This window comes from Akebia trifoliata, chromosome 9 (assembly GCF_017979445.1).
Source record: "Akebia trifoliata isolate Shusen 1 chromosome 9, ASM1797944v1, whole genome shotgun sequence".
In the NCBI taxonomy this organism is placed as follows: domain Eukaryota; kingdom Viridiplantae; phylum Streptophyta; class Magnoliopsida; order Ranunculales; family Lardizabalaceae; genus Akebia; species Akebia trifoliata.
This window is the reverse complement of record NC_141383.1, coordinates 22,665,002-22,692,790: the sequence shown is the minus strand read 5'-3', so window position 1 is coordinate 22,692,790 and position 27,789 is coordinate 22,665,002. Positions and strand designations below refer to the sequence as shown.

At 33.4% G+C, this 27,789-nt stretch overlaps 1 protein-coding gene across 1 annotated transcript; it reads right to left on the bottom strand.

Annotated features, from left to right (window-relative positions):
- Window positions 1-20,881: 20,881 nt before the first annotated feature.
- On the bottom strand, window positions 20,882-26,987 carry LOC147394743 (rhamnogalacturonan I rhamnosyltransferase 1-like). The gene is made up of 8 exons (XM_086453985.1): window positions 26,299-26,987; window positions 23,804-23,871; window positions 23,627-23,715; window positions 23,385-23,547; window positions 22,767-23,056; window positions 22,354-22,558; window positions 22,046-22,203; window positions 20,882-21,423 (listed from the first exon to the last, which is right to left on the bottom strand). Exons 1-8 carry the CDS (start codon window positions 26,558-26,560, stop codon window positions 21,150-21,152), a joined length of 1,509 nt encoding a protein of 502 aa, XP_086310111.1. The 5' UTR covers window positions 26,561-26,987; the 3' UTR covers window positions 20,882-21,149.
- Window positions 26,988-27,789: the final 802 nt, after the last annotated feature.

The window sequence follows — 27,789 nt, the reverse complement described above, 5'->3', positions numbered from 1 at the left end:
ATTTTAATGTTCCTTCAACATTTTCATAGGAGACCAAGGTTAAAGGGTCGCATCAACAGTTTGAAAACTCAAGGAGTATCTCTAATATTCATTAAAGGATGGAGGGGCATGTCATAGCCCTAAAACAGTTGTGGGCATATTACATCGTGTGAACACCAATTATAGCGTAAACAAACTCGCGCGTGTGTACTTCTCGTGGCCAACACAAGCAAGTTTTGGTCATTATTTGATATCATACGGCTATTAAAAAGTAATTGTTTATAAAATTGAAACCATTATGTATCACGAAAGAAGATTTTTGACAAAGAATCTCGCATCTACGTGCCAAATGTATAGATGACAGTTTTGATCACATATCACGAGAGATGACTTTTGACAAAGAATCTCTCGCATCTACTAGGAAAATGTATAGATAACGGTTTTGATCTTTCCGTAAATATTTTCTAGAAAGATCTTAGTTGTAATTGGCTAAGGTAGTTTCAATGGCTTCTTCTGTATACTAAGAGCCACTCTAACCTGACTTTGTAAATGATTAAAGAATTAACACACTATCTTTGGGTGCTATTGGCAAAAGTTGCCATGACTATATACATTTTAAAAGAAGACACTCAAATGCACTCAATTGATGTGCGATGTGCATAGAATCATAGATATTTTTCCTGAAAAAATGTATGATTCTTTTTTTTAGTCAGTGTAGTATTATTCATATATTAATGCATAACATCTTAAATGCCCTCATCTTCAATCTATACACTAAAATTCAGGATTATTATTATCATTATGGGTCAGGGCGGCCAGGGTTGGTGTGTGTGTCTGTGTGTGTGTGTGTGTGTGTGTGTGAGAGGGAGGGGAGGGGGGGTGGATAACCAAGGTATCCCGCATCTCTTTTGAGATGAGACTAGTCCCTACTCCCACTGCTACTGGCGCCTAGTTGGCCAGTGGGGCCGTGAAGACAATGGGAACATCCTTCCAAAAGCAAGCTCAGGCCTAGGTCAACATTGAGTGGAGAAGACCTTAATGTCGTGTTGGCAAAGCTAATTTCTCAGATTGCGGACAAAGAAAAATGGGGACTCGGGACTCGAGTTGAAGCATAGCGTTACAAAGAGAGTCATTCTTTAAAGGTGAGACAAAATAGGCAAGCATGAGAGGTTTAGTGTCTGAGGCAATTGGTTACACATCTATTGAATTTATTAAATTAGTATTAGCTGCCTATCCTGGGATTTCACGGGATGAAAGAGAGAGAATGTGAAGCGATGTAGGTTTTGTTGTTTTGTTTTGTTTAATTTTTGTGTGTGTGTGTGTGTGTGTGTGGTGGGGGGGGATAAGTTTTCCTTTTTCACAAGCTTATCTCCCTTGGATTGACAAGTCTGATGAGTTTCACCATCTACCCTAAACTTTCCTCCGATCTTTGGCACAAGTTGTATGAGTCAAAAACTCGTCCACTCACAATTTAGAGGTGGATAAGCTCCTTTGAATCAACAACTCGGCTGGGTCTCACCATCTCTCCTAAACTTCTCTTGATCTTCGGCACAAGCTGTATGAGGCAAAAACTTGTCCCATGCACAATTTGGAGGTCGACTCCCAATCAAATGCCTCAACCTCACGAAAGTTTCATCATGTGCAATAGGGTAAATAAAAAGGTTACTCCAATTTTGAACACATGACCAAAATGGAACAAATCTTGTTGCAAGTTTTACCATTGAGTCAACCCCATAGGGCTACCAAGATTTTTCTTTTCAAAATCATTCATCTTTAATATCTTCAACCTATATATATAATTTTCAACATTATCTTGAATCCATTACTTTCAATCTTCTCTTAACCTTTTGAGAAAATCCTAGATTTGCTACTCAAAATTCAATCATTTTTTAGACACAAAGTCTTATTTGATTTTTTTTCTCAATGTCAGTCATCTTCAATCCAACTTTTTAATATATTAAACATTATCTCGGTCCATTTTTTAAAGCTAACTTAATCATTTATAGAAAATCCTAGATTTTTCTCTTCAAAATTACATCTTTTTTGCATTGCGATTTGAAATTTGTAGTAGATATAATCTTAAATTAAAGACAAATTTTGTAGATTTTAAGACAAGGATTGAAGATAATTAGATTTGAAGAAAGATAAAAAAGAAATATTTTTTGCTACAGGTTGAAGCCAAGGATACTGAAGTCATTACAATTAATTTAAGAGTCGTGATAATCTGACTACCCCACGTGGCACACTCAATCGACTCTTCTGATATGACAGGTTTGAAAACTGTAGATCTATGCGCCTCGGGATACAAAACTGCACTTCCCCATAAACATGTGTATCCCAAGGCATACAATTCTATGATTCCTGAACTTATCACGTCAGGAGAGTCGATTGACTATGCCACGTGGGATAGTCAGATTATTACGATTCTTAATTTAGTGTATGAATAGACTTTATGTGAAGAAAGAAAAGTTTCCAAGATGATTGTGGGTGAATTTCATCTCTCACCAATAAAAAAGAATTGGTTGGGTCATTTGTTCCTGACACTGCCACTAATTGGTCAGCCTTTTTGTAGAACTGACTTGGGCTTGCGCCTTAGTCTGAAGACATCAATATGGGACCAAAACAAGCATTTCTTTTTCGTAAAATTATACGAATAAGGGTCTAGCCGATTAAATCCCTGAATTAATGAATTAATCAATAATTTGTTGATTAATCATGTAATATGATAATGTTTTTATTCTTTATGCTTGAAATTTTTTATTTTCTTCAACATTCAAATCTCAAGAACGACATAGAATTTCTTAGGAGATTGAACATGATGGGTTTTGATTAAAAAAAAAAAAAAAATCATTTATACTCTTTGAAAATTTCTGATTTTTTAACACTAGACCACTGGTGCTACATTACATTTATAAATGTAAATTTATGAATTCTACTTTATAATACAACTGCTAATGATCATGTTCTTCTCATGCTATCATGCTCCATCTTTCATTAATGGATCTTCTAAGGTGGCTTATTTCACAATGTGAAAAAAGTCCAAATTTGACGGCCTTAAGCTGTCAAATTTCTTAAAATTCGACGGACCAAGGAGTCGAATTGGTGTCAAATTTTTTTTTTTTTTCGATGGGCCAAAACATTCAAATTAATGATGGGAGAAATTCGACAGTTCTAAGCTGTCAAATTTGGAAACGTCAAGAATTTCAACAGTCTTAAACCGTCAAAATTCAGTTTCTAAAATTCATGGGTCTTTACCCCTCAATTTTTTCTGTCGAAGTTTCCAATTTTCACGTAGTGTTTTCACCACTAAAATGTCTTGATAAGGGTTTTCAATCTTGATTTTTTGTCTCATCTCCTAGTCATCTTAGACGGAATGGTCAAAATTTTATTATAATTTACCTCAAAATATACTTAAGCCAATTGATTGAAAACTTGAACAAGATTTTCAAAATATTGAACTTGACAATCCGATGGTTGGTTCACAATGAATATCTTGCTAAGTTTCCTTCGAGGCAAAGATTATAGTGACCGAGTTTGGATTTAGCAATTATCAGACAGAGGTTCAGTTCGATTAATTCATATAAGTTCACGAAAGTTTCATAATAATAAAAAAAATTGAGAATATTTTAGAGATTATGCAAATGATGCTTTGGGTTTCTTCCCCAAATCCATCATTTTCAACCTCAATGAAAATCCCATCTTGTTCTTGAGATTTGAATAATGAAGAAAATAAAATTTCCATGAAAGATAGAAATAATACATATTCTAATAATTGATAAATTGATTCACCAATTTAATCTACTGATCCTTTATTCAGGGAATTTTATGAATTTTTTTTTTTTTAATCAGAAAATTTTGTGACTATGATCAGATGACTCAGATATCAAACAAGTCAATGTGATTGATGATTCAAATTTACTATCTTGCCTTCAAGACGAGGATGACTTGCCCAAGTCAACTCTATCATTTTCAAAACCATTGTAAACATGTGTAAATCATTCCTAAGTGGACCCTCCTCCCAACCACACGGCTAATGTGAAATTAGGAACACTTGGACTTACAGAGTTTAAGTTTATCCTCTTTTATTTTCATTTTTTTCTCCAATTTCGCATGCCTTCTATTACTCAACTATGAATATCAATCGAATTACTTCAACCATATTTGTTGGAGTGAAAATAATAATAATAATAATAATCTCAAGATTGACCTCAATTCACACTTCGCTGATGTGGAGGTGCGCATAGAATCGTAGATTCTTGTCCCTCTTATCTTGATGAAAAGTATCTATGGTTTGTATCCACATCAGTAAAGTGTGAATTGAAGTCACTCGAGCACGATTGAGAAAAATAGCTTCTCACTTGGCACTTTTCATTGTTTGTTTCTCTCCAGGAGAATTCAATGGCACATTGAACTGCATTAAATCTTTGATATTCCTTACCATGAACTCATTTTTCCAACCACACCTTCTGGTTGCATTAACCACATAGTTCGAATCCATACTCGATAGAAGCCAATGATGTCCGTTTAACCTTCCAAGCTTAAGTGCTTCATGTACCTCTCGGAGTTCAATTAAAATTAATTTTCAAAATTACAAAAATTAATTTTCAATAATACCTTTGTCAATTATCTTTTAGTGAATAAAATAGGGGTATGTTGGTCTTTTACATAATTAATGTTTGTTTGCATTGATTGTCAAATCATGTATTGCTAATAAAATATTTAATTCAAAAAATTAAATATCCTTAACATTTATTATGTAAATAAGCAGTAATTATATAAAAAGATTAATATACCCTCATCTTTTCACTGAAAGACAATATGTGGAAGGGTATTATTGAAAAAAAAAATGTGTTGGAGAATGTTAACATCTCTTATATGCTCAACTAGTAAGGGCGAAGCAATTGACCTATTAGAACACCATATCTTGCTCAAATCCTCTAAGTACATGCAATATCCAACAAACCATACATATACACCAAGTAAATAAAGAAAAATCTTTACATATATAGGAGAGTATTGACGTCCAAGACCTCATGAGGACGTTAACATTCTCCAACACATTTTTTTCAAGAATACCCTTTCACATTTTATCTTTTAGTTAAAGGATAAAGGTATATTAATATTTTTACATAATTAATACTTATTTACATAATAAATTATTGTCTTTTACCTAATAAATGCTAAAGGAATTTAGTTTTTAGAATTAAATGACTTGTTAATAATTAATTATTTGGCAATCAATACAAATAAGCATTAATTAAGTAAAAGACCAACATACCCTAATTTTATTTATTAAAAGACAAAATTGATAAGAATTTTATTGAAAAAAACTTGTTGGAGAATGCTAATATCCCCATGAGGCCTTGGACATTAGCATTCCCCATATATATATATATATGTGGGTCAGGTTCCATGTACACATATATCTACTCATACATGTACAACGTGTTTTGTCCAATGTGACTAATAGTTTCGGACTGAACTGATTTTTTATGAGGATGATCTCTTCGTCATTGAGATCATCCTCACCAAAAATTAGGTCAATCTAAAACTTTTAGCCCACATAGGACAAAACATGTTGTAGATATATGAATAGATATGTGTGTGTACACGGATCCTGATCCTATATATTTATATATATATATAAATCGCACAGATCTTTCCCAATTTATCTAGTATATATGTATGGTTTGTCGGGTATTACATATACTTAGAGAATTTGGGCAAGATATGATCCTCTAAGAGGCCAGTTGCTTCATCCCTGTTAGTTGAGCATACAAGTAATAAATATTTAATCATATTTCATTTATATAACAAATATTTAAATTAAAAATAATTATTTTAATCAAAATATACAAAATACCGATTGACATGACCAAGGTTTTCAAAATATCACCTGAGTCATCTCAAATAATGGTGTGAAGTCTGAGATGCCTTATAAATTCGTCTTTGACACCGTGGTCTGGGGTCATACTTTTCATTATGCCCTACTAAATAAGAGCACAAATCTCCTATCTACAAATTTCAAATGTATAACTCTTTTTTCATAAATATATTTATTTATATTATTATTTTTTTTTTAATAATTTTTGCTTTCTTTAAATAATTATGTAAAATTTTTGCTGTCCAAAAAATCACTGAAAATATTGTAAAATTTTGCAAGCAAAGTTGGATACTTACCATGAAAGAATATGTTACGTGCATGAAAAACACTAGCTCCAACCCACATTTGAGGCTCTCCATCAAACAAACAATTGAGATCCCTATAAAACTAGTGTTGATCTCTAGAAAATTCTTGTTTATCCATCTGATCACAGCCGTCTGATTAACGGAGAGCCTCAAACGAAGGGTTGAGAAAGGAGACCAAAACAGAAGTTCAGTTACTATTCATCTTCCAGGAGTATAGGATCTGAGCACAATATTAGATTCAATATATATTTTGTAGAAGAGACTTGATTCAGTACTCCGTGGGCTACAGAAGACTGCATGGATCTATAATGTTTTGTAGAAGTTACAGTGGTTCCTGTCGTAGAAGAATGGTCCCTAATGCATTATATATCACTGTAGGCACCATCTCTCCTGCGACAGGATCCACCATAACCTCTTTCTCTTTCATTCAAAATTAAACCTCCTTACTTGGTTTTATACGAGATTAGAAGGAGGTATGTGCAAATGCACATATAAAAAAGGGCTTCTTTGTAATTTAATTACTGCTTAAAGACTTTTACTTTGACCGAGTTTTTAAGCGAAGGCGGAAAGATATTTTCCCATTACACGTGAAAAGTGCAAACAACGAGCGGAGGACTGCTTTTTATGGAATGTTTGACAGTGAGACACCTTCACGTGGTTTCATACTGTCATCATACTCTTGACTTCAGTCTTCTTAATGAGATTAACAAAAATGACCTAATACCCATGGTCTTCAAACTTTAGCTAAATTCTCTTCTTTTTTTTTTTCCTTTTCACAACTGATCATCTTCAAGCTCTTCAAGATTTTGATAAATTATTTTTAATTTAGTGAACCTCGTCTTTAATTCATTGTTAAAGCTCTTCATCTTTTTATCGAAAATGTCATTGAGGTCTGAATTTTGTCTAATGGGTTCTAGATTATTAGTTTAGGAATGATTTTAGATTTTTGAGTCAGTTGTTGTAATTAGTCTACTAGTAAAATGCTCTCCATCTTGAATGGCTTGTGCACCATCAATTCTCGTCTCCTATAATTTTAGATGGTAAGATAAGGGAGGCTGCACCCTCATTTACCTGGTGCATGTGATGTGTGGGTGTTGCACGTGTCCAAGGGAGGGATCCATTTGTCTTGGCTCCGGCCCTAGCTCTTCCAATCCTTTCAATCGAACGTAAGTTTGGACACCCTATCATCAAAAAAAAAAGATAAAAAATTATTTTTTACTTTCTATTATTATTATTATTATTTATTTATTTATTTATTGAATCCCTTTAAAGCAAAGTTAGTGAGACCTAAAAGGAAAAAGAAAATTAGTCTTGAGTGTAAAAGCACATGTTAAGAACATAAGTAATGTTGGGGTGACATTGGGAATTATTGCGATTCTCACTTTTCTGACACGGACGTGCGCACATAATCATAGATGCTTTTTACTCATATACCGTAAAATATATCTATACCTAAAAACATGTAAGTTGTACCTTTTTACTAACAAAGTTTAGGGAAGGAAACCTTCCAAGTGAGGCATTATTTGGATGTGAGTCGCTTACCAATTAGTAAAAACCCTGGTAATAAAGTTTGGAAATTCTTCATTTAAAAAATGGGGAAACTTTTGGGTCAACTACTTTCAAAATCCAAGCTATCATATTCTATTGATTTGAAAGTTAAAGAAATAAAATTTTGAGGGTGAAGGTGAAATTATTACCATACTTCACAAAATTGGTCGAGTTGACTCAATCAAGTCATCCCAGCCTTGAAGTCAAGATAATCAAATATGAATTATTCATCTCGAGGAGTGATTGATATATATCTGAGATAACTCGAGCAAGTCATCTTGATCATAATCACAAAATCTTCTGAATTCTTTTTTTTAAATCCGTAAAATTCTCCTAATAAAGGATCAATAGTCACAACGGGTCAACCAGATCTCAACGACATAATTTCAACAAGATTTTCATTGGCGACACAGATTTGGAAAATTGGATTTTGTCTTACAAATTAACAATGCAGATTTCAAGGATTTTCCGACTTCCAATCTTGTATGGCACCCATCGAGATTGTGTGTGCGACTCATTTAAATAAATATTTATATTTAATAATAAATAAATTTTATTAAGAGATGCTCGATCATATGATCTTATTCTAGATAAATTGCAAATATTTAATTTACGATTGAATTTACATGTAAAATTGTCAAATTTGGTCGACAAATTGATCGAGTTGTGTGACAAATCAAGTGAGGACTGATCGGATATCTCGATTGGATGGCTAAAAGATGTGTCACCCACTCACCCTAGTGGTCCAGCCCAGCTCCAAATTTTAAAACCATAGTCATGCTAGAGTGACCTCAGTGGGAGACACCTTGACGTGGTGGTGCACGCATGTCTGTAGATGCATTATACTCATATCTTAGTGAAAATGCATCTATGGGCATGCACGCGCCACTACATCAAGATGTTCCCCATGTGTCCCCCATTGATGTCACTCCAACATTAATTTTTAAAACTGATCATTGTAAAGCTTATGTAAATTACAGAGATAGAAATTAAAATATGGACTATGGGTAAGTCGAATTCGTTCCACAGGGACAGTTGGGATTCAAATGTTCATTCGAATTAAAAAACCAAAATAGAGTTTAAAAACATATTGATTTAAAAACAAAACAAATTTGTTGCACAAGTAAAATGGAAATTAACTTGCAATTTGAAATAAAAATAGAAAGTAGAGATTGAAGATATAAGAAATGAGGTTTAGAGAAGTCAAATCAGCCTTTGCAAACTATCCATAATGCAGATCAATTCCAAGAATAACTCAATCCATGTAGCAAGTCATTGCTCATGGATCGGAAGGTGGAATGGTTTAATTATCAAAGGTAACCAAAAGACATTCATGAAAATCTAGATTTAATTGAGATTGCCTAGCTTATATTCAGATTCTTCATAGAGCATAGCCGTTTTTGAGCTTATCTAAGTAATAGCTATCAAAAGTTTGAATCAGAAATATAAGTAGATCATCTAATCAAAGAAGAATTTTCATTTTGTTGGATGCTCCCTTTTTGCTCTCACATTGTAACCGACTTCGTTTCGTGATTTGATAACTTCCACGTGCGCTTTATTCATCTATAATTAGCAATAAAATCTCATTAGCTCTCTTAATTTGGAAAAATAATTAAATTTGTAATTATTTAAAGGGATTAACATTTAAAATGTGATAAAATTTGTGAAATTATGATCCCAAAATCACATTATTGGGACCTTATCAAAAACCATAGTCATGCTAAACCTCAGTGGGAGACACCTTGACGTGGTGGTGCGCACATGTTTGTAGATGCGTTATACTCATATCTCAGTGAAAATGCATCTATGGACATGCACGAGCCATTACATCAAGATGTTCCCCACGTGTCCCCCATTGATGTCACTCCAACATTAATCTTTAAAATCATAGTCATGCTAGACTGACCTTAGTGGGAGACACCTTGACGTGGTGGTGCTCGCATGTCTATAGATGCCTTATACTCATATCTCAGTGATAATGCATCTATGGGCATGCACGCCCCACTACATCAAGATGTCCCCCATTGATGTCACTCCAACATTAATCCTAAAATCATGTGTCCATATAATGGTTTTAAAAGTCGTTCGTGACTAAGAGGAGTTAATGACTCATAAGCAATTGGGCAAGATGGTCAATGTGAATCATCCTTAAGGCCAACTTGTCCCAAAACCCAAGATGACTCGTACCAATATCTTGAAAACCTCGACCAAATTTATGAAAATTCAGTTATTAAGTAACAAAATTCAGATTCATTAATTATTTAATTTGGTAGGCCTTCAATTGAATTAGTTCGGATAAATTCATTATAAAATGATGTTTTTGGATTTCTTACCAAAATCAATATTCTTCAATCTCTTAAAAACCCTCTCTTGTTCTTGATCAATAGATAAGTCTCGATTAATTCAAACATAGATAGGGCTGCCAATGGACGGGCTCCGGCCAGGCTTGGTTGAACCCAAACCCAATCCAAAAGATATTGGCTATACTTAGACCAGCCTTATACCCTATTGGACTAAATTGGTTAGGCCTAAGCCCGACCCTAATAGATTTAGACTGAGCTCAGGTTGATTTTGATATTCTATAGAGAAAAATAAATTCGTGTATATTTTTTAAATTATTGAAAGCCAAGCTCTGGTGTTTTTAACAAAAGCTGGGTCTTATATCTATCCTAATTGAAAAATGGTTACATTTTTCTTAAGTATCCCTATATATATATGGGAAATGTTCAGCAACAAACATTTTGACAAACATTTTGGCAAAACATTTTTCAAAATATGGGTTACAGGTTTTGAAATGGGCTGATTTTTGGTGAGGATGATCTCTACGGGGAGGAGATCATCATCACCAAAAATCAGCCCATTCCAAAACTTCTAACTGATCAAAAATGGTTTACAAAAAATGGACGGTCCACGATTTTTCAACCTGTAAACATGGGGCTAGAGGTTTTGGAATGGGCTGATTTTTGATGAGGATGATCTCCTCACTGTAGAGATCATCCTCACCAAAAATCAGCCCATTCCAAAACCTCTAACCCATGTTTTGAAAAATGTTTTGCCAAAATGTTTGTTGCTGAAAGGGACCATATATATATATATATATATATATATATATATATATCAGTATTAACGACTTACCAATATGATTTTTAAATTCATACAAAACCAAGACGTATCGCCCGAGTTAACTCGGTATCAGAGCTGAACGAGACCAACTCATAAAGTCATTTTTTGACCGAGATTTACGAGTCACGTTCAATTTTTTTGATTTGTTTCTCGAGACGTCTCAAACATATTGGAAAACTCGTCCGAGACAACTTAGTATCGGAGCTGAACAAGACGAGACGAGATACTGAGTTTAAAAACCATGCTTACCAAAGCATTTTTGAGCTTTCAAAGTATCTAGAATGAGCCATTATCGATCATAGGAATATCAATTCCTTAGGATAATGGTCATGGAAAAATGAATTTCTCCGTTTGATTTCATCACATAGGAAAATGTGAGAAAGAGATTTGATTTTCAATTTTGGGGGTGGCGGTAATTTGAAGGGAATAACTTTGGAAGGTGGTAAAATCATTTTCCTAAGGAATGAGATGGAAAACATTTTCCCTTTCTCAGTGAAAATTCACTTTGGGTGAATTCAAGCAAAAATGCATGCACAACCGTACACCTAAATTCACATTTTTGGGGAAAAATAATTTTTCAACTCATTTTCCTTGGGCCATCATTCCAAATACAGGGATTGAACAAAGATTATTTCTTCTTTCATTTACTTTAATGTTCAAAATCACAAAGTCTCTGTTCTTTTCATGGTTTGAAAACTTGTTCGAGACCGAGATGTATAGCCCGAGTCATCTCAGTATCAGGCATGGACTAGACAGATGGACAAGTCAATTTTTTGGATGAGATTTAAAACCTTGCATTCATTTTTCAAATTTTTGAACGAGATGTATCAAACATATTGAAAAATTGAAGAACTTTCATAACATACATTAATTTTGAAATAAAAGAGTACCTTAAATCATCTATGGTATAAAAAGAAATGTTAAAATAAATCGGTTCATGGTACCCATTGGTGGGTTTGGATAAAATCTAATGGTTCTAATTCCTATCGGTTTGGTTTCATTTCAAACCCGGCTCTATTCAGTTCGAATAAAAAGGAAATTCGACCCAGGGTTTTTGGTTCCGATTCGGTTAAATGGGTACCCATTGACACCCTTAACATTTAGTCATATAGAATTTGTTTTGTATTTTCCCCCTATTTGTAGGATGTGAGGAGCATTTGCGTAGGTTTCTTTCTCCATCATAGAATTTTAGACCTATATTACGTGGTTTGGTGGTTTGCCCGATTAGGATTTTGGTTTGCCACTTTAAACCAGTTGATGACAGTTTGATCCAGTAGGAATGAATCTAGTAACATAGCTTTAGATCATAGTCCATCAATGCCAATAGGCCAACTTATATGTAGGTTTCTAGTATTACATTCGAGGTGGAATAAAAGGGAAAATTACATGGTTTTAGAGGAATTGATGATCTGTGGCCCACTTTAATGTTATTTTGGAACTCATTTGAGTTTTTAATCTTTATTTCGTGAACTTTCAGACATTCTGGTAAGCAATGTGATTTGCAATGTTTAGATCATCGATTTGACACATTGCAAAGTAACTTTGGGTTCACGCTCAACTTATCCATCCAATTTTTAATCAATGAGTATTGAGCACAGTGACCAAGGCATCCCTTCAAAAAGGAGCAGTCTTGAGTTCAAACCCTCTCGTTGGCCACCCATACGGATTTATACAAACTTACATGGTCTGCATGGTATTGCATGGTGTTGCATGTACCCCATTTTGATTACATATGGTGCTCTAAGATGCTAGTTGCTTCGCCCCAACTAGTCTGGCCTACTGTCCAAAACCCCTATCATAAAAATAATAATACTAATAATAATAATAATAATAAAGCAAAACAACCAAATTTTTACCGAACATTGAGGTGTTAAAGTTATTAGTCACACTGTGCAACCACAAGAGTGATTGAACAAAGATTATAACAATAAAAATTATTTTTTGACTGAGTAAAAAAATAAATAAATAAATAATTCATAGAATCAATTTGGTTTTAAGCGAAGTATATCAATTTCTATTTAAACAAATGATAGAGAAAAGAATAAAAGAAAACTATATATGATTTTTATTAACCTAAGAAAGAATGTGATAATTAAAAAAAAAAAAAAATTGGGTGAACATTGAAAAATAAAATCAAATGAATCTATTACCATAATTAAAGATATGTGAGATAATTGAAATTAATATGAGAGTAAGTGGAGATTTTACAAATTAATTTCTATCATAGAACAACTTTGAGTTTATATTTATTTGCTTTAATAATAGATGAAGTAATAGCTCATAGTCAAGAGCACACACTTTAGTGTATGTTATTAGCTAGAGTCGACACAAAATTATATTTGCTAAGAGAAGTGTTCAAACTTCACAAGCTTTTGAATAAGAACCAAGACCAAGTTTGTTGAGTGTAAATTTGGAATTAACATCTGAAAGGAGGAATATCTAATCAAATTTGATGATCTAGAAATACCTTGAAGATATCATATTCATTGCCTCAAGTGTACGTGCAAAGAATGGAACAATTGAAAAATATTTTACTTTATGGTTAAAGTGGATGTGATACCCATGGGGGGGCTAGTTGAGATGATGGTGAGAAGAGACCAGGTTTGCTCCCCAAGTTGTGACTTTGAATCTCTATATGTCCTCTCCATAGAAATGTGGCTGTTTAAATGGCATCACATGACAAGGTGGGATGATGACTGTCAAAATGTGGCAATTAATGAACTAAGCTTAGTAAAAAAAATGTTGATGTTCAGATGGATCAGTTGAATGATAGAAAATATAAAATTAGAAATAAATGCTACATCCATGATCAACAATGAGAAAGTCAATTGAGATGATTTGAGCACATTTATCCAAGATCGGATACAATCCCAAATAGAAAATGCAAGTTAAAAGTAATTTAAAAAAAGTAAGTGGAAACCTCAAAAAGTCGTGGGTTTTGAAATAATAAAAGCTCACTATATATACCCAATTAAAGAGAATATATAATTCTAAGATTTATTTTATTTTATTTTTATGAACGAGGTGTCCAAACTTGCGTCTAACTAGGGGGAGCAAATCTAAGAGACAAGGTTGGAGCCAAGGCATATGGGTCCCTCCCCTAGGAATGTGCAACGCCCGCGCATCACACGTACTAAGTAAGTGAGAGGGTGCACTCTCACGAATGGCCCCGAGGAAATACTGTTCATACTGGATATCGAACTCACAACCTATGGACTCTCACAACTTATTAGATCCGAAATTGCCATTGAGCTTACCCCTCGGGGTTACAAGTCTAAGAATTTTTAAAAGAGAGATTCTATTGCCACACCAACTTTTTCAAACACCACCCCCAAGGTGGTGTTAATTCTTGGGTGAATTACATAAGAATTGGAGTGACATTAGCAAAAGTTGGTGTGGCAATAGAATCTCTCTTTTAAAAAAGTGAGAGAAAACCCTAGTAGAACATGGATTGAAATAGTGAATTATACGAAAATGAATTCCTTGGGACAATGAACTCTAGTAACTTTTGAAGGTGCATGGGTCGTTGGAAAACATTTTCCTTTTCTAGGTGAAAATACACAATCATATACCTAAATTTATGTTTTTAAGGGAAAATAATTTTTACACCCATTCCATGGACCATCATTCCAAATGCAGGACTTGAACAAATCTGCGTCCAATGAAACCAAATGTCTCAAAATATAATTTCAGTCTTTCATTTACTTTAGTGTTCAAAACCACAGAGTCTCTCTTCATTCAGAGAAAAATGGGACACCCAAATCTAAATCCAAATGGGTATTAAATTTAATATCCGAATGGGTCTAAAATCAAAACCATCTATACCTAATGGTTATTTTAATATCCGACCCGAACTAGAAGCCAAAGATCCAACTTTGGCATTTATAAAATAACTAAAAATCAGATATTCAGATCTTTCTCAATCTACAAACAACCCAAGTGTTTAATGTAAAAGATTGTATTAGATAGTTTTCTTGCATTTTATTTAGAAAGTATGCAACTAAAACTTGTCTCAAGTGATACCAACTACCCAGCATTTATATGTAGTATTATTAATGTTGGAAAGATTATCATATCTATCAAATTTTGAGATTAAATAGCTAGATTCTGATTTGATTTCTTTCCTAATATGTTCTTAAAATTTTATTATAAAATGAGGTCTTTCGTTGTTTACTTGGTATCATCCATCAGCCACATATTCCGACAAACTTTATCAATCCAATGGCCAATTGCAACCTCGTGCGCTTTGTTCTTCTCCTCTCTGTCCTTGCAACTCTCTTCGTTCTTCATCAAGGTATACCTATACACTAAAATTATCTTTGGTTCGTAGAATTGTATTCTTGAGAATTGGATGTCGGAAGTTCAACTCTCTGAATTTCAACTTTCGAAAGTTTATAGTAAGAATTAACTATAACTCTAGTATTTGGTTGCTTGTAAGATTAATTCTTCCTAGAGTTGTAGAGGATTTCAAGTCCAACAATTTTTCAATTTACACTACACTTGGATTAGTTGGTGTAGATTCTTCATTATATGGAAAATGTTAGATGGACCCAAGGACCATGTAGAGCCTGGACCAAGGTCCTCATTTGGGTGACATGGCTTCTTCAATTCATGGTCTAGATTAGATTTTGAAAAGAAAAAAAAAATTCAGAATTTTTTTTTTTTTTTTTTGTCAAATCTAAGACATTGAAAATGTCCAATGGCAAAAACAAGTCTTTTTTTTTTTTAAGTTCTTAGATTTTAATGTTTTATAACCATGTGGCACCCAAGCATGTTTATGGGTGACACATGAACATGAGGTCCATAAAGATAGGTGATCCTTCGATGCATACGACCCATGCACAAAGGTATCATTCTATTTGACAAACACAATCACATCTTACTTTACTTTGAACAGGTGAAGATGTTCTCAACATGGAAGCCAATAATCATCTGACATCGAGAAAAATTGATCTACGCGAGAAGCTACATATCGATTCATGCTACCATGGACATTGTAGTGCTGGTTTTAAGCGTGATTGTTGGTGTTGTTTAACCTTGAAAGATACTCCATGCTGGGTGAACCAAAATGGTTGCCTTAGTGTGTGCCCTAAGATTCCTCCTTCATCTTTAACTCCATAAGCAGGAAATGGTTCTGATGGATTGCGCCTCTCTATCCCAACATGTAATTTCGGTTCCATGTAATGTAGTATGGATCTATCAAAAATCTAATAAAGTATGTTCTATGTAACATGATGGTAGTCTATAATTGAATAAAGTGCACCACCAGTTTTCCCTTACTACCAATTTCTTGAGCAATAATTTCATGATTGGATCGAAAACATGTCAAATTGATTGGATTAAGCGCGCATTAGAATTTGCATGTAGAAATGCACACAAATCTCAAAAAGATTCTGGATCTACATACCTTTCCATCATCAAAAGATGTTAGAGACCCTATAAATCATTTTCGGATAGCTAAGAAACTTATGTTTTTCCTTGCAAATCTATTGTAGTTTGAAGTTGAAAAATTCTTTCGAAAACAAAAGTACTTTTGAAGCATTTATTTTGCAACAAACTATAGTGAGACTCAGAGGCCCATTTACCCATGAAAAATATCTGAGCCATGGCATTGTGGCTCAAATATTGTTCAATGGCACATTCTTAAGGGCTCAATGATCCCATCTTTGCAAGAAATACAGAGATTGGGGTCTACATAACTAGTTGTCGGGGTATCGGTGGAAATTAAATGGTTTCCTCTGGAATACAGAAATATTTTCAAGGAAAATCATTGCTTAGGAAAATTGGAAAAAACATATTCTCCCACCCAATCCCACAGGGAAATAATTTTCTCATCCTTATATTATTCTCCACGATAACCTTCACTGTCAAATAATTACTCCATGCCCAATTTCCAAGTCTCATATATGAAAAGTTGATTTGAAATAAAAAGCCATTTTGGGGCACAATTAATGTGCTTCTTGGTACATAGGTTCTTGTTGTGAGATGTCTAGTATTCCTAAGTACGGTTTGGCTTCAAGTGGCTAATTCAAAAGTACTAAAAGGGAGCCTTTTCCGAAATAATACTTGATACTAGATTGAGCGGTCTTCACAATTTGGCAAAAAGTTGAGTTGAACTACTGAATTAGACATTTTTCGTTTTAATCGATCCGTTAGCAAATTATCCGAGAATTAACTATGGTTAGGAATTTGGATGCACGCAATAGGGATAAGTTCTTGCAAGATACCTTACAACCCAACTTTCATATAATGTAAGAAGCTAGCCACAAGGGGTTGGCCTAGTGGCAAGCCGAGCCTTGGTAAGCTTCTTACGAAGGGTAGGTCAAGTGCTCAAAACCCCACGAAGTCCTTGGGGCCACCCTCCAGGATCCGGTTGACCCTCGAGTCAACCATTTGCATGTAGGAATATTCGAGGGGGCAGTGTGTGTGGTCGTGAGATTAGTCTCACCCGAAGGAAACATCATATTTTTTTGAAGGACAAAATTTGTGTTTAAAACAAGACTTGTACCTCTTAGGATTAAAATGATTAAAAAAATTGCGACTTTTAAAAAGTCGCATTTTCTTGAAAACATAACCTTTTTATTCATTTTAAACAAGTTTTTTCTTGCTTTTTTCAGAAAATAATAATAATAATAATACAACAACAACTAAACACTTTCTTCTTTTAATATAGAATTTGGTGATTCATAAATGTAGAAATATCAGATTTGATGATAAGGTTTTTCATCTTTCAATAGTGCATTATTTTGAACAAAAGAAATGTTGACGAGTAAACTTGTTTTTGGTATCAAAACGTGTATAATTATGTTTGAGAATATGTTATATTGGAAACATAGAATAAATTAAAATACATGTCTCATGGACTATTAGATATATATATTTTTCATAATTTTTAATATAGCAATGTGGAGAAGATTGTGTATCATCTTTAGAAGAAATTTAGTTTAAATAGTGAGATTCTGATTAGATTTACTTCTTATTGTGCCTCTTCAAAGTGTTATCATAAAAAGAGGTCTCCTATACAGAAAACTTTATCAATCCATGGCCAGTTTCGATCCCACACACTTAGCTCTTCTCCTCCCAATCCTTGCAACTCTCTTCACTCTCCATTAAGGTACATCTTTATACTAAATCTATATTATTTATTTTGGATTCATGTCAAACATTAAGGTCATGTTTGGAGATAGGGCTGTCAATAGATGCTTATCGGTTCAGATACAGCAATATCCGAATCCAAAATTTTTATCTGATATCCAAATTAGAATTTGAATCTGACGGATGTTCTAAAACTCTATCCGAATTCAAATCCGATTATCCTATCGAATATTGGATAATATCCTATTAGAATTCGAATAATTTGTATATTAAAAAAAATATAATTTTTCCTTATCCAATTGATTTTTTATTATTTAAAAAATCTATTATATATTATAGTATGTATGTAATAAATAAATCAAATAAAATAATATATATATATATATTATATATTATTTCAATCGGATATTATCGTATTTGAAATGTTAATATCCAAATCCATATCCGATAAGGATTCGAATATATAAAACTATCTGAATTCGAATCCGATATCCAAAAATTTTGGATAATATCCAATTTTTTGGATTCAAACTTTCGAATATCCATTGAAACCCCTATTTGGAGATACCTCCTTATGTTTTCTAATTGATGACATGCCCCTAGGTTTTGTAATAGGGACTAACATTTAAGGAGAAAAAATTGATTTACTCTTTACGTTAAATAGTACTTGAAGACGAAATATTTTTAATATTGTCAACCTTGGATTCTATCTTCTTCAACGTTTCGAACCTCAAGAGCACTATATTTATGATATTAGGAGACAGATAATGATGGATTTTTTTTTTTTTTTTTGGGTAGAAAAATCAAGATTTTTTTGTAACACATTGAAGCCGACAATGATAGAGGTCAATAACTAGAATTATGACTAGTTTTAGTGAGAAAAAAAAAATGCTTTTCAAATCATTTTAGGTTTGTCTCTATTACGAAAGCTAGGTCAAGGGAGACATGTCATCAGCTTGAGAACACAAAGGGTGTCTTTGACATTGGGCAAAACAAGGTGGGGAATGTCTAAACTACACTAATACGCACTATTAATTTGAAAGAGATAAGCTAAGTGCATTATAATTAGACCCAAGATCCAATACAGTGTCCAGTTCCTCTAAAATAGGATAAGTGTCCATACATGGCATGTTTTAGTTGATGTTTGAAACTCCTCAGGCTTCTAATCAAGTCGTTCACACAGCCCAATGCATTTGTTTCCCAATCAAATTATGCCACATAGACACCCTTCCTATCTATAGAAATGGGACACCATATATGGGATCTCGACTCTATAATAATATGCATGTGATATAATCTATGATGATCATTACTATAATACTTTAAAAAGAAAATAAATAATATTTGATAATTAATTTGCTTCAAACAGGTAACAATGTTCTCGACATGGAAACCAGCAATCTGAAGTCGAGCAAGATCGATATTGGACGTCAGAAGCTAGCCATCACTCCATGCATTCAAGGACATTGTTTTGGTTCTTTTACTAGAAATTGTTGGTGTTGTATAAATCCTCAACCTCAAGGACATATTTTTTACAATAATTGGATAGAAAACTTGTTAGATTTTTTTTTTTTTTTAAACATTTACAAGATGTGAAGAGAATTATCATCAAAATTAAAGTTACATTTGTTTTTGTTTCTTAGATTGTACAACAAACCAACAAGATTGTGACATGTGGAAAGAGAAATACAGGTCACCACGGGAATTGGTTTCTTAAAATTAAATATCAATTTGCATAGATTTATTTTCCATATAATAGGAGTTAATCTAGTAACACAGCTTTAGACCATTGTCCATCCATGCCAATAGGCCAAGTTATATATAGGTTTTTAGTTGTGCACTTGAGGTGGAATTAAAGCGAGAGTTACATGGTTTTTGAGGACTTGTTGATCTGAGGTCCATTATAATATTATTTCGGAACTCATTTGAGTTTTTAATATTTATAGGGTAGACTTTCAGATATTCTGGTAATATTGAATTTAAAATTTCAATTTTTATTTATTTATTTTGATACGTGGTTTAAAATATTTTTCTGAATAGTTGTACATCCATGGTATACCAATTTTATTTATAAAATAATAATAATAATAATAATAATAATAATAATATGTTTCTTTTTTCTGATACAAGAGTGACTGACAATAAAAGGTAATGTTATAAGCCAAACAATAAAACCATTAAATAAATAATTTTTTGAAAAGTACAAAAAATAAATATTTCAAAGAACCAATTTGATTTTATGCAAAATCCACCATCAAGGTGATTTTTCTTTTTGGACAAATGACAGAAAATAATAAAAGAAAATTTATATATGGTTTTCATTAACTTAAAAGAAAGCATATGATAGAGAATTTAGAAATTTTATTGGGTGAAAATTGAAAGAAAATCAAATGAATATATTGTCGAAATTAAAGACATGTGAGAGAATTGAAACTAATATGCAAAGAGAAGTGTTAAACTCCTCGAACTTTAGAATAAGAATCATGACCAAGTATGTAGAGTGTAAATTTACAATATATGACCCCTCAACTCAACCAGTGCATGTGGGACTTTTCGAGGGGGCAGTGCATGTGATGGTGGGATTAGTCTCACCCAAAGGGTGGGAATACCCATGATAAGAAAAAAAAATGGTTAAAAGTGGAAGTGCACTACTTAGAGCGCTATTCGAAGAGGCATGCCAATTAAATTAAAAATAAAATTTTATAAGACAATAGTATGACCAACTATCCTTTATATAGTGGCATATTAATGATCTGAGCTTAGTAAAAAAAATAATGATGTTGAGATGGATGAGTTGAATGACTGAATATAAAATTAGAAATAAATGCATCTATAATCACCAATGAGAAAGTCAATTGAGATGATTTGGGCACAGTTATCCAAGATCGAATAAAGCCTCAAGTAACTAATGAATCATGTCAATCGTAGCAACAACAAAACAAAAACATTGATTGAATCATATATTTTGAAGAACGGATAAACAAATAACATATTAACAGAGGAATAAAGAGAAATCAGGAATGGGGAAAAGTTAATTCAAAGGAGACATTAGCTTTCTTTTTCTTGCCATAAGTTACATGACAGTTGAGTAAGGGTGTGTATATGTTCACTGACAGTTATGATAGTTGGCAGTGTCGTTAACAGTGAGATTACAGGTTTGCATCCTTGTCGAACCCATAAGGTCAAAAGCTTGGGCTTGGATTTGCTTGACTGCCTCACAAGATAACACTTGAGTTTAGGGAGTCCTGCAACCAATCACAATTTGTTTTCTTACAGAGACATTCATGCGGATTTGCATAGAAATAATCTTCCTCCTTGGGCTTGTCCACAATAACTTTCCGTCGCTTCGGCTGCCCCACCCTTCTCTCATGTGCCAGCTGAACAGAAACTGCAAACTCATCCCAAGAAAGTGTCCCATTCTGATGCAAATCAAGCAATTCTACAAGTCTTTTTCGATCCAGTAAGATGGTTTTGCTAAACCCAAGATACCTGCAGCATATCAAAACATCAACTTTTACATCTTAAAGATGTACCAGAGGCATGTCTCGTTTTCCTTATTATTATTTCTTTTTTCCGGTGTGTGCGAGTGGAGGTAGGGTGTCATTGTTACAACCGTTATAATAATATTACAGAGGTGGGACCCTTAATGTTAAATTACCACTAAAATTTGTGTTTTTCACTAAGAAATTTAAATGAGGTTTGAAATTTTAAAAAGTTGAAAAAATGGTAAAATAACACCATTATTAGAATTTGAAAACCATCATACTTCGGAAATAAATATGCCAAAACTCTTCCTTTGTGTGATGTTATAACAGCCACCAATTTTGTGAATAAAGCCTGATACAAATACTGAAACAGGCCTATTATATTCCTCCATTAATTTAGATTTAACAATGGCAAAATAACACAGTTTTTTGAATTTGAAAACCATTATCTGTGAAAATCAAAATTGCCAAAGACATCACCGACATTACGTTAACATGATAATGCCATGGTTGACGCACAAAGACATTGTCCAGTTGACATATGAGCTCACGACCATGGCATGAGCATAAACATGTGTCAAACAGGGTACAAAATCAAAAGCCATGGTGCATAACACAGCACAAACCTGCGGTGACCTTCAACGAGTTTAGCCATGTTCCCGTCATAAGTGGGAATGAATACATTGCTGGCAATTGAAACCATAAAATCCAGGGCAGCCATTTGAGATGAGTGATTCTGGAATTGCTGCAGATCCCCTGGATCGAGCAGCATCTCCTTCTTCACCTGAAGATATATTTTGTGTACATATCCAAGGTCAGAATAATCAAGTTTCAGAAAAGAGAAACAAGTAATAAAAAAAAATGTTCCAACTACATATTGCCACCTTGCACAATGAGAACGAATAAAAGAAAATAAAGGGTGGAATGGACTCACGATATGTGGAAATGCAGCACTTAATGCCATAAGCCTTCGTTCGCTGCCATATATCTCACCAGAAGCAATATAGATTTGAGTGTCCTTATGAAAGCCTAAAGCTTGTAAAACTAATGCAGCCTCCTCTGGTGTAAGAGGACACAAACCTTGTGATCTCTTCTCTTTAGACATTATCTCTTTCTCTCTCCACCAAGGGTAGGCATATCTGTATGAGTGCACAATGAAAGTCAACATATCAGACATTTTCATCCAATCATTCTATAATTAACTTAAAAAATGTAATTGAAACACCACATTAAATGGCCAGCTCCAATCGTTCTACATGCACAAAATATAAATCTATCATCTCTAACTCCAACAAGCATCCGTCCAAAAGATAATGCATCAACCTTTAAACAAAATGAGAAACACACCTCATCCGCTTGAGCTCCTCTGCTTCTTCCTCCAAGCAGCCATGAGTACAACCTGAGAAAGCCAACATGTCCATTTCATATCTCAAATGCAGCGCCACAAAAGAACCCCTCTGTTTAAGCATATGAACCAATTTATTTCCCAAAGCTTCAATCTGAGGAGTGAATTTCAGTGCTTGGTAATTGACACGGCACCTCAGCTTCTGAAGATCAATGGGTAGCCCATTGTTTGCTAGACGTGCATCTGTTTTGTTAAAATGAATCACGTTGTACTTACTGAAAAGTGGCAAAATCTACAAGATAAGAGAGAAATCATAAGATAAAATGGACGCCCTGCAATGGTTTGGAATCAATAGTAGACAGGTCATCGATTATTTAGAAGTTGTCTGCCTAAAGTAGAACCAAAAATAGCCAGATAGAGGAATAGCAAGATAACCAAAAAATTTCAGAAAAGTCAGCTTATTTTACTAATCATTTCTCTTTAAAACAAATTTAGTAGGAAGAAAGAATATTAACATTATATAAATCCTAGGGATCATCAACACCCACTTTTTATCCCATCTGAAACCAGAGGAACAAACCCTAGATCTTATGAGATTGATAAACTAGAAGTATGCAAACCTGTCGCAAGTAATACGTCTCATTTGACCAGCTCACTGGAGGCATCACAAGCAGTTGATTTGCAATTTTCCGACTAAGCCTCTTTGGTAGCCTTTTGATGATGTGCACCTCATCTCTTAATGAATCAATGAAGTGCCTCACATCAAAAATATCACCAAAGTTGCTGCAAAAGATTTCTATAAGTTGGATATTTTACTCAGAAAGAACACCTAGTCAAAGAATTTTAAAACCAATAAAAATACCTAGGATCTGCCCAAAATGATTTCTTATCAAGCTCTGGAACAACTAATGTGAGGTTCAACAGCCGTGCAACCGTCACCATATCACAGATCTGAAACAAAATGTCAATTTGGAAGAATAAAAAGATTGGCATAAAACACATGAAAGTCAATGAAGAAAGTGAAATGATGAAAACATACTGCAGCACGCATTTGATTCAAGCCTCCATTGCAAGATACTTTAAGAAAACCATTGCTTTCATAAATTCCTGAAACATGTCAATCGCAATTATATTATTTGCCAAAGAAAGAGAGCTTAGCCAAAAACAACTAATAAAAAATTTGTGTTTCTCTAGGAAACTCATTTCCTGAATGGAAAGGGAAACCAGTTTCCACTTCACCAAAAAACATGTTTTCCAAAAAGATCAAACACAAAAAGAAACACATCCAATGCCATTTGCTAGCCATCTAGGAAATGTACAAATACTGCAATCAAGTAGATGGTCAAGATCACCACATTATAAATGTTAAAGAGGATTGGGGGTAGGACGGATCATTAAAAGGGACGAGACAATTTCAATATCATTCTGCTTGTTGCATTTATGTCCTCCTTTACAATTTTCAGTGTCGTTTCCCATTTCCCACATCGCTTAAAATTTGTAGACTTGCTTCATTATTTCAGTTCTTCAAATTGTTTCTTTTATGTTTTCTCTTTTTTACAATTAACTAGAGAACCACTTTACTATTTGCTTAAAGACTAGGAGAATGAACAAATAGTGCATCAGCGCATTTTAGAGGTAAACATGGTCAACAAGTTGAAGTAAGAGTTTAAAACGGGCAAGGGAAATTTTGGGAAAAAAAGATAAAATACAAAAATAAAAATTATGAAAAAAGGTAATATCCATAATACAATAGAGATTTAGTCTAAGTTTTCAATATATTTTTTAGCAAAAAAAAAAATACACCATTGAATATCTCTATGCATGATTGTTTAACCATCAAAATATATTTTTGAGCAAAATAACATACTATTTCTTTGACAAGTCTCTATTGAAAATATTAAAAACTATAACATCAAGTCATTATCATCAAATCTCGCATTAAACTACATTCATGGATCATCAAATCCTATACTTCATATCAATTCCCACACTAAACAATATTAATGAATTTTAAAAACAATCAAAAGGCCACAAACCACAGGCCCAACAAAAATGTGTTTAAAAAGTGTTAAGAATGCAAAAAACACCTTTAAAACGTTAAAAAAAATGTGTTTAAAACGTAACAATGCATTTTTTATTTGTTTTATTTGCTAGAGGTACAAAATGCATGTTAAATGCAACTTTTTCAAAATAAATAAATAAAAATGTTTTTAGTGACTATGGAGGTTATAGAGAATTGGGAGGACTTACCATTAAAAGGATACAAGAAAATTTCAATGCCATTCTGCTTGTTGATTTGTGTCTTATACAATTTCATTTCCATTTCCCACTCCCCACATCGCATAAAAATTTTAGGGATCATTTCTCGTCCCATTTTTTCAAATTGTTTCTTTTATGTATTTCTTTTTAACAACTAACTGAATAACCATTTTCCAACCAACGCAACTTACAGATGTCAATATGAAAATATTCCTATTTTTGTATAGCTTGTGTGATCAGCCCTTTCCCCAACTTTGAAAATCAATAGCACACTTTAGTACTGGAGTTGCACCCCATACATTCAATGCTGAAGCAATATGCACCACCTCACTGATTTAGAAATACCAAATGACATAAATGCCCTAAATTTTTTTTTTTTTTTTTTTGATAAGCAGAATTTCATTTATAATGGGCAAGGTTGGGCAAGTTGACCAACCAAGCAAAAAAAAGACATAAATGCCCTAATCATTACCACAGTAAAAAAAAGTTCAGATTCGGTCATTATTGACCTATCTTAGGTACCAGTCCTACTAGCGGTGCTGCTTTCTTATGGGTTAGCCGGACTTGAACCCAACTAGAGGTGCTTCTTAAATGGATGAACCAACCGCATCTTACACTAGCGAAGTTAACAAAAAATTTCCCCGATTTTTTTACAAAACTTTCCCAAATTTATCCGAATTAACCAAATTGAACCCATAAAAAAAATGAAGTTTTTGGGTTTCTTACCAAAACTTATCATCTTCAACCTCCCTAAAAGAAAACACTATTTTGTTCTTCAGATTTGAATGTTAAAGAAAATAAAAGTTTGGGTGACGGATAAAATAGTTACCATAGCCCGCAATTAATCTATAAATAACTGATTAATTCCTCGACTAATCCCTCATTCAACAAATTTAACAAATTTTTATAAATAAAAAAAATTGAAATTTTGTACCTTGATCAAAATACTAAATAAAGGAAGAATGGTCCATCCAATTTTCTAAATTCCCTAAATTCATTCAAAATTGGGCAAAAACTGAGCTCAAAACCAAACAGAAAGAGTACCCCCAATAGATAAAAACATAATCCATAATTAACCGACAAATCACTGATTAATTTGTCAATTTAACAAATTTTTCTACAAATTTGGAGAATTTTGTATTATGATCAATATTAAATAATGGAAGAATTATCCAACCCGGATTCTAAATTTCCCAAAATCATCCAACATAGGGCAAAATATTAGCTCAAAATCAAATTTAAAGAGTACCCAATAGATTATAAAAAAAATCATACTTGCAGGAAGAAGTGGTGCAGGTGTAGGAGTGGTCTCTTCAAGAGGGATAGTGAAGTGAGAGATCCTCGTAAGCTGGTTCGACAAACCCATAAGCAATTGCGGACGCCATAGTTCTCCCACGGCTACCATCTGAACAATGCAGGTCCAAAGCAAAATGCTTGAACACACACGAATAAACCAAACACGAAGACGGGTCCTTTGCAACGAAACTGGCGGAAACTTGTCCTCTCTCAACTGAAAAGCATCAGATCTAACCTCCATATCTCAAACTTCGAAGCTCTCACCACCTCATACGATCCTCCCCTAAGTTCCACAACTCAAATTCCATCGATCCAAATCAAAATTACAATACAATTCCCATAAATTCGTTATCATTGAAGTCCAATTGAGGAACCCTAGTTTCCCAAAATTAGAAGAAAGAAAAATCCCCTAGAAATTCCTCAAATTTCCTCTTTAAATCAACTCAAAATTGCTTCCAATCGAAATTCCCAAAAAAAAAAAAAAAAAACAAAAACAAAAAAAACACCCTATCAATGGAAGAAGAGATAGATAGAAGCGAAACCCTAGATATGGTGCAGGAGCGTTGGTCGTGAAGAAAATAAATAATCTCACGAACACCTACCTCTCTCTCACTCTCTCTCTATCTCTCTGATAAAAAGAGGATTTTTACTTGTTGGTTCGTTCTATTAACATTTCTCCTTTTTAATAATTAATAATTAATTAAAAAAGGAAAATCTTTACGGAATTTTTCCGATTTAAACGGGAAATCGTCGTCTCTTTAATGGTAATAGAAATAATAACCAAACTGAAACAATGCGAAGTACGATTCTTTCTATGTTTCTTTATTTTGGAAGCATTGTCTTATTAGAGGCAAAATAGGTAGACCTGATTAGGACATTTCCGATTGTGTAGTAGTCAGAATTACCAAATTACCCCGAACTGATGTTAATTTGTTTGGGGGTAATTTAGACATACTTCACATTTTTGTGAATATTTGAGATTAGGGCTGAGAATGGATCGGTTCGATACCGATCAATACCTCTTCAATACTAATCCAAATGGATTAATGAATATATGAACTGAATCCAACCTGTTTCATTTCATCCTTAATCTGAAATTAATCTGATCCGAATGCATGCCTTATTTTCAAATAATCAATGTTCCAAAAAAAAATAAAAAATTTAAATCTACTTTTCAATTACAAATACAGAGGGAAACCAAAAAGACTAAAATGTTTTATCGATATGCATTTATATGAAATTAAAAATAAAAAATAAAAAAAAACTATTAAATATGTTCCGATCGAATTTTTTTTCAAAATGGATCAGAGTCATGATGAATCTAATCCGAAATTAAAAGGATACAACCAATGTCAGTATCCTAAGAAAATTGGAATCCACCAAAAAAATAGAGAATTCTCAAAGTAAAATTAATTTTATTAAGGTGATCAAAGATCACTTTGACTTGCAATGTACAAAAAACTAGTCCTA

Coding starts and splice junctions, on each gene's coding strand:
- LOC147394743 (XM_086453985.1), bottom strand. CDS start 26,560: ATGGAGGTTAGATCTGATGCTTTTCAGTTGAGAGAGGACAAGTTTCCG. Junction 23,716..23,803: donor TGAATCAAATGCGTGCTGCA/GTATGTTTTCAT, acceptor ATTTTGTTTCAG/ATCTGTGATATGGTGACGGT. Junction 22,559..22,766: donor GAGGAGCTCAAGCGGATGAG/GTGTGTTTCTCA, acceptor GCACTCATACAG/ATATGCCTACCCTTGGTGGA.